Raw genomic sequence first — 8,663 nt, forward strand, 5'->3', positions numbered from 1 at the left:
TTTGAAATTTTGGGGTTTAGGGTTTCAAAAACCAAAACACAATCGAAATTATTCAAAAACCAAAACAGAAAAATAAAAATTTTGTGGTTTAGGGTTTTGAAAAGTTCGAATCTAGGGCTAGGGGTTTTGAAATTTTCGAGCATAATAGGGCAAAACTTGGTCCATTGTAGGCTATTTTGAGCAGAATTAAATCACATTTAAACAAATTCTAAAAATTAAATCTCTATTTAAAATAAAGATTGAACCATAATTAAATTATTCTCCCTCTTAATTGAATTAAAATTTGTGGACTTACAGAATTTATGATCAATATGCATAAATGCAAGAGGCTAACTGATATCAATGTAGGGTTTTTGGAACTATAATGCGGAATTTCATGAATCATATTCGTTCGCACCTAAACAAGATCTACAAGCATAACACATAAAGAATCACATAATACATACATTTGACGCGTGATTCCGCACGCGATTGACTGTCAATTACAGAGATAATAAAGCCCCAAACGTTGCTTATCTACTTAGTCCACGGGATAGGATTGAACCTCAACTACTGCTAGGTAGTTGGGTACGAACACTTCAAACCACCTTCTATGTACAGGGCAGGATAAAACCAACCACGAACACCACCACACCACCACCGTGCACTACCTTGCACAAGGAGGCCGTACGGTTGTACGGATGGGAGGAAGGTAGTAAGGAGAGAGATTGTATAAGGCTAGGGTTTCGTTGCTAACTAGTCAATTCTAAATTGACCGGTTAAGTGTGTTATATCAAACCCTAGGAAAGGCCTCTATTTATAGATCATATGTATAATTAGAGTCCAAACCAAGCCCACAATACTCTCCCTTTAAAAGCAAATGGTTGGCCACTCCATGAGGCCCAATAATGGGATTCTTTTTTTTTGTTCAATCCATCACCTTTTTGTGTGACCTTATAGGATCCATTCTATTGGGTTTTAGATTATTTGACTAGCCCAAAGATCATTGATCATGTCTAGCAACTGATAATAACGACCTAAAAGAACGAACTTAATTATCTCTATAATTCTATCCATTATATATCTAGTAATTGATCTTGACGAAGACATACACATTTCATTTAGCTTATCATCACCAGGATGATCAGGTGCTTCTTGCATCCCATCGAGCTCCAAGATGTCGTGCTCGCGCTGAATTTCCTTAGTGAAAGACATATCAGGATTCAGCATCGGAAAGGTGGGAGTTTTATCTTCGCATTGAATATCTCGAGTTCCACTTGTGGATCAACAAGAAGAGTCTACATTTGAACCTCGGCCTCATTGCGAGGCTTATTTGGGGGAGTATCTTGGGAAACGGTGGTAGGGAAAGCAAAATAACCACCTTCTTTTCCATCTCCTTTATCTCTTTCTTCATTTTGCTTCTCGTAAAAGTGCAAAATAGAGAGGGGGAAAAATCTAGGTGAAGGTGTAAAAAAAAAAAATCAAGTAAAGGATTTAGGATTACCAAAGTTTTAAGAAGACGTTCATCATCTTCTAGACTCCTTAAATCTGGTTCAGCAATGGGCTTAGCAACAATAAGGGTAGTAGAGATTCGGCAAAAGCACTATATGCCCCATATCCGTCAAAAGGATCACTCTTTAACTACTACATTGGATGTTGCCGATATTTGTTTCGCTACCAATCTCAAACACCTTGTTATTTTGAGTGATCAATATTTCGGGCCGGTGATTGAAGGTGTATTCTTGGTCGGCTTCCTCTCTGACTAGTCCTAGCTTGCCGTATATGATACTAAAATTTCCTTCTACCACCTCTTAGAAAATAGAAAAAGAAACGAGACAGTAGTTAGTAATGAAAAAAAGGCACAAGTGAAAATAAAAAATTAAAAGTTCTCGACACCATATGAATGTATTATGTGAAACAATTTGTATATTAACAAATAACGTGAAATAATTCATTAATTAACAAATAATGTGAAACAATTCTTTAATTAATAAATTTTGTTAAATAATATATACAATTTGATATAACAAATCATCATTATCATAAGAAAAAATTGTCAGGAACTACATGGTTAATAGGGGTTTTTGGAAACAACTACCCACCAAAAAATTTTATCAAAAAAACTACCCCCTAAATTTAAAAATTTAGATTAGCACTACCCATTTGCATTTTCCGGCGAGAAAGTCCTACGTGTGGGGCCCACTTTTTCAAATATTCTTCTGAAAATTCCTAATTGAAGAAGTGAAAACAAGTAGGGTATGCAATTCCTAGGTAATTCTTTTCTTTTAATCAATTAATTATGAATTTTGATGTAAGGGTGTAATGATTAGAAAAATTCGGGTTCTTAGAAATTGGGGATAATTTGAAATTGGTTGAATTTGTTGCTTTGAATTCAAATTGGTTATCTTAGGGTTACGAATTAAGGTTCAATTTTTCATTGCATCGTGTCTTTTCAGAGAAAAATTGAAAAAGTGGGCCCATGCGTCGGACATTCTCGCCGGAAAATGCAAATGGGTAGTGCTACTCTAACTTTTTAAATTTAGGGGGTAGTTTTTTTGATAAATTTTTGGGAAATTCTCTTTGGTAGACCTCTATTATCAAAAATTCTCAGTGGTAAAAAGCCAAAAAACTTATTATCCTTGGTAAACTATGTTTTAAAAAGTTTAATCTATGGTAACACTAAGCAAGGTTATTAGGTATATTGGGTGTAACTATGGTTAACTAAAGATGTAATTACTAATTTGACCCTAATGACAGAATTTCCCTCCTAATCGATTTCCCTCCAAAATCGATTTCCCTTTCCCCTATTTATGAAATCGATTTCCCCAAATCGATTTCCCCAAATCTTATGAACCCTAAGTTTCACGATTTCCCCAAATCGATTTCCCCAAATCTTATGAACCCTAAGTTTCACGATTTCCCCAAATTCTCGATCTTTAGGCAATGAAGAACAGTCGTTCATCTTCTTCAGTGAAGCCAATAACCATGGATGATAGGATTGCTTGGGTTAAGCATATGCGTTGCGGCTGTGTTCCCCTCCAAGTGGCTGCGGTGAAGATTTCAGATACCATGAAGAACCCTAGAAGACTATTTTTCAAGTGCAGACAATGCGATTTTTTTGCTTGGTTGAAGGAGGAGGATATAATAAGGGTTGGTGATGAATTGGAAGTTGAACAAGGTGGTATTGCTGCTGTTACTTCAAGGCTGGATGATTTGGTGAATTTCATCAAAGTAATTGTGAAGATGGCTTTGATTATGTATTTTATTTTGCTGTTTGTTGTTTCTAAGTGATGAATTAGATTGATGAATTATTGCAATGTAGATGTTGGAGATGCCTTAGTTTAATGAGTGAAAACTAATGTACTTTAGTTTGTTTAATGACTTATGAATGAATAAAATTGGTACTTCTTTTGTTTGGCAGATCATATAAGTGTTTGCAATTTTTTTACTTACTAATAATGCTGATATTTCATTGATTTGCCAAAAGAAAAACATTACATCAACCCATAAGCTCAATGATTTGTCAAAAAAAAAAAACAGCATTTGACAATTTAAATACATACTATTGAAGTTTGACACATACAGTCAACTAAGAAGCAAAAAATCATGCACTATTCTGAACAACTACTCCTAAGACACTATGATGCAGGCTGTGATGTTGAGATCCCTCCCTTAGATCTCTTTGACCTTGGTGAGACTCTTAGTGGCTGTGATGCTGAGATAGGTCCCTTAGCTCTGTTGTTCCTTGGTGACACTCTTAGTGTCTGTGATGCCACTGTTGCTGGTTCTGGTTGGCTCATAGATGCCCCTTTACCCTTCTTGCTTGGTGGGTTTTTGTTGGTCTGACCTGCAGAGCTTTCACTTAGGGCCATCTTTTGTTTACCAGTCAAGCCACCTTGGCAGGTTTGTGCATTATGCCCAAATTGTTGGCATTTGCTGCACTTGACAGTCCTGGACCTCTTCCCTTTGGCTTGCTCACCCTCTTCCCTCCTCCTATTCCTTGCAGGTCTGCCTATTCCTCTTTTCATAGCTGGTGGGGCAATCTCTGGATAAGGACTATCAGGCCATTGCTCCACATCTGGTATGGACTTGATTGAGTTGCCATAAGCCAGTTTATACCTTGTCACAGAAAACCACTCACTGATGTACAACCTAGGGTCTTCATTTGAGTGCAAAATGGCCCTCATAGCATGTTTGCAAGGCAATCCAGTAAGTTGCCAAGCATTACATACACATGTCTTCTCTCTTAGGTTGACTAGAAGCACAGATCTTCCATCAAGTATTTCAAATTCTCCATCTCCAGACTTCAAACTTTTGCATGTCCTAGATTCTTGGCTAATAACTTGCATCCTTTTCATGATATTAGGACACACATCATCTCTCCAGTTCTCACATGCCTCTCTTCTGGTGGCTATTCTAACCATGGTGACTCTCCTAATACCTGCATTGACAACAATGGTAAATAGATAAGCACTCACAGTTAACAAATTAACACTAATAAATAAGTAAAGGGAATACCTTCAAGCAGAGTAAGGACTGGTCTGCATCTATCAATGCCTAAGGTAGAATTAAAGCTTTCTACAAAGTTTGATTTGTTTGTATCACACTTCACATCTGGATTGAAAGCATGCTTTGACCATCTTGATTGTGGTCCAAGTTTTGACAGCCAAACAAGAGCTAGGGGATTGGCTTTCTTCAATGCTTCCATTGCTTTTTTAAAAGTGAAGGGATTGAATGCTCCAGCAGCCTTCCAGAATAATTGGAACATCAATAGACCAGGAAATTCCACTTTGTAGTTCTTCACCAAGTGCTTGCAACAGTATCTTCTGCCTACTTTTGGCCATAATTCACTAATGGCAGGATCAATACCCTTCAGAAATCAACAAATGTATTAGTGCCTAAGTTAAACAAACATACAGAAGCAATAACAAGCATATTAGGGGCATATGAATATACCTTTTGCCTGTCACTTATTATGCACCAATTATCACCCCTGCCACTTGGTTGTAAAGCATTCTTCAAGTGATACAGAAAGAACTTTCAGCTGTCAGCATCTTCAGCTCCTACTATTGCCCATGCTATAGGAAATATCTCATTATTTCCATCAAGAGCTACTGCAGACAATAAGACCCCACCATAGTTACCCTTGAGATGAGCTCCATCCACTCCAATTAAGCTTCTGCATCCAGCACTCAACCCATCTATGGAAGCCTTAAATGCAATGAATATGCTACTGAACACCATGGGCCTGTCAGGTCCTACATTCTTCCATGCACAGTGTGCTAATGAATTAGGATTCAGCTGCTTGATTACATCACAGTACATAGGTAAATCCTTGTAAGAGACATCATGGCCACCATGAATCTCAACTAATGCCTTAGTCCTGACCCTGTACAATGTGCTTTGTGCCATATTGACACCATACCTTTTCCAAAGTAACTCATTCAATGCCTTGGCAGGAACATCATTGTTTGCCCTTATATCTTCAAGTAAGAATCCCTTAGCCCACTTCACATTAACCATACTATTTCTTGTCTCCAGTCCTGCACATGTATGCTCTGGGCTTTGCATACTTTTTATTGCCCAAGTGCACTGATCTGGAAGAACAGATGCATGTAATCTCCAACCACAGTTCACATCAGAGCATCTACAACAATACCTCTTGTTGCTAGCCCACTCAACAACTACTGCAAATCCACACTGGATGCAGTAATCCTCACAACATCCCTGAGATGTTGCTTGTCCATGAACAGTTGCCATGGCTTGAGAACTATTTTCCCAAAGCCCTCATCCTTATACACCTCTCCATTGTTATATAACTTTGTTAAGTAGTTATCCTGTTCATTGTCACACTAAAAAATTTTATCCTCAAAGGGATCATAACTGTCTTCAATAATTGGCCCATACTCATCCCTAGCCAAGTCATCTTCAGCATCTAAACTCACATTTTCTGACCCATCACTCATGTCTTCATCAGAAACCCCTCTACTAGGACTATAGCCATCATCTTCACTGTCACCCTCATCACCAACTAAAGGCAGAACATCAGAATCATTGTCTTCACCTAAGCTAACAGCAACCTCCCTTCTCCTATTCTGATCCCAATTTTGTTGTTCACTATCCCCCCCACTTGTACTTGTGCTAATCACAATCCCTTTTCTCTTAGCAGTAGTTCTAGGCACTCTCTTTTGAAAAAAGGCAGACACTCTTGATGAATTAGATGACTGCTTCTCACCTGAGTTACCCCTAGGTCCAAACTCACCAATATTTTGCAAAGGAGGTATCAATGACTGTGTAGATGGTTAGGCTTGGGTGTTTTGTGTAATGATATCATGGGGCACTTGGTATTGAGTTTCATTTGGGTCAGCAGTTTGATCCTCTTCATGAGGTTGATTTTGATGGTCAGTTTGCCATGGTGTTGGTGAAATGTTGAACCAATTCTCCAAGGTATTCCCTCTTCCCCTCCCTGAAGATCTACCTCTCCCTCTACTCCTACCCCTGCCTCTCCCTCTCTCAGATGTTCTCCCTCTCCCTCTCCCTCTTTGATTCCCTCTCCCCCTCCCACTACCCTTAGTTTGAGGGTTTGCTTCCCTCTCTGCTTCTAACTCAGCTTCTAACTCAACCCATGTTTGATCTGGATCATAATTTAAATGCACAGGACCAGTCACCTTGTTTGACTATCCTATAGCCTTCACATGTCTATCAAAGTCAGCCTTGCTAACTACTAAAGCTTCCAAATTCTTAGGTTGCTTATTCTTCCTAGGTGTGACTTTTTTAGTATTTTTATTTGATGGTTCAGCCACTACCTTACCTACTGGTTCTAGTACTGGGTTAGCTACTGGTTCCACTTCTAACTCACCTACTGGTTCAACTACTTGTTGCTTTCCCTTTCCACTCATTAATGATCTTGCAGCTGCAACAACCTTAGTGTCTTTTAGACCATCCCCAACCCATATGTATATCTCAGTTTTTTCAGGCAAATTACCAAACATCTTCATCAAGTCAGCATCACTTAGAAGAGCTACATGTTTCATTTTATACACATACTGAAAAGTGGGGTTTTTTGGTGATTCAATATTATTCTCCTTAGCTTTTTCCCAGTACTCTACAATCAGATCTATCAAATTAACCTTATCAACATCATCAACCACAACAGTCACATCAAAACCCCTATACTGAAATTGTAGCACAACTTTATCAACCATTCTGCATCAATCAAACCAAACAACATCCAACAAATAATTGTATAAGAATGTGCCCTAAATTGCATACCAATCCAACAATAAACAACAAATTACCACTTAATCAGAACCCTAAACAAATTAAAAACTGAACTTTAGCAATTAACATAATCAATTGAAACAAATATAACCAATACCATCAATCACATTTCACTTTCAACCCCATTAACCATAAAACAGAGCATAGCTAAACCATATATGAAAAAAAAACACATACCTGCCTTCAATGTAGTCTAAATTGTGGAATTCCCCCAGAAAGTTCGAACTTTTGATGCAGATCCTCTTACCCAGAATCGATTTCCACAACCCGCGAACTTTTTCGAACACAAAAACCCTCACACCTTCTTCAATTATCACTCAGAATCTGTTTAATCACCACTACTAACTACAACTTGTAGGCGTCGCTCGAAGTGCGCCTACGTTAAAAGCATGTGTGAATATGCTTGGCACTCATAGGAAGTGGGAATTGACATATACGATAAGGGACACGATTAGGGACAAGGAAAGTAGGGAGCCGCCAACAAGTTTTTAAGGAACTTGTAAACCGTTCACGGATCATAAAAGGCAACCACGAATAAGGGACAACGAAGGCAACAACGATTGACCCGTGAAGGTTACACCCCATTCATAATCCATGAGATTACTAACTCCATATGGTTCGGAACTACGAAAGGAGGATCGGGGATGATGGTACGAAGTGAGTCATGGAGTCACATTCGCCCGTATTGGCCTCTACTCGATTCTTATATTGAAAAGCATTCCTGTGATCTCAAAGGCATACAAACAAAGATTCAATTTGCTCCAAACTATTATTTAACTAAATTGGTTCAAGATTAATGCACACATAATTCTAAAAATTTGGTGATCACTTCAATTAATAATAAGATTAAAAGGATCCTAAACCGGTTGTCCAAATTATCTTATTAGCCGTGACTTTCAATTACATATTCCCTTTAAACATGCAATATGGTGATCAATAATAGAATAACATTAATATTAAAACCAATTTAATCACAATTCCAACAACATAAAATCGTTAGAAAAATAATAAAAATAAAAGGAGCATGACTCTTACTTTGATTCTGTTTGTTTGCAACTTTCACGCCTTGGTTTAAGGACAGAACCTCGAGTAAAATATGGACTCCTTTGAGTGCTTGAAGAAGGAATTTTGAAGTGAAAAGGGTAGGCTAGTGTTTAGGTTAATAGCATAGAAGAGAGAAAGTAAAAATAATAAAATTCTCGGTGCCCCGTTCATCAGAAATGATGGGGTATTTATAGGAAAAATGTGATGAGGGAGCACACGGAACCCTAAAATGATAAAAACCCTAAAAAATTATCCCGTGACACGGTCAGACTGTACCGTCAGACGGTACACTTTCCCGTGACACGGTACAATTTTGGAGTGACGCGGGAAATTTTCAGAAAACGGGATGAAAAACGCGT

At 38.1% G+C, this 8,663-nt stretch overlaps 2 protein-coding genes across 2 annotated transcripts; both read right to left on the reverse strand.

The window, feature by feature from the left end:
• Nucleotides 1-3,617: 3,617 nt before the first annotated feature.
• LOC145640302 (uncharacterized) lies at nt 3,618-4,914 on the reverse strand. The gene is made up of 3 exons (XM_081691602.1): nt 4,897-4,914; nt 4,498-4,849; nt 3,618-4,420 (listed from the first exon to the last, which is right to left on the reverse strand). The coding sequence occupies exons 1-3, from the start codon at nt 4,912-4,914 to the stop codon at nt 3,618-3,620; spliced, it is 1,173 nt and encodes a 390-aa protein (XP_081547728.1).
• A 105-nt stretch (nt 4,915-5,019) lies between these two features.
• Nucleotides 5,020-5,739, reverse strand: LOC145640303 (uncharacterized). The gene has a single exon (XM_081691603.1). It carries the CDS (start codon nt 5,737-5,739, stop codon nt 5,020-5,022), a length of 720 nt encoding a protein of 239 aa, XP_081547729.1.
• Nucleotides 5,740-8,663: the final 2,924 nt, after the last annotated feature.

The sequence above is a fragment of the Chenopodium album genome, chromosome 7 (genome assembly GCF_948465745.1).
Source record: "Chenopodium album chromosome 7, dcCheAlbu1.1, whole genome shotgun sequence".
Lineage (NCBI taxonomy): Eukaryota > Viridiplantae > Streptophyta > Magnoliopsida > Caryophyllales > Amaranthaceae > Chenopodium > Chenopodium album.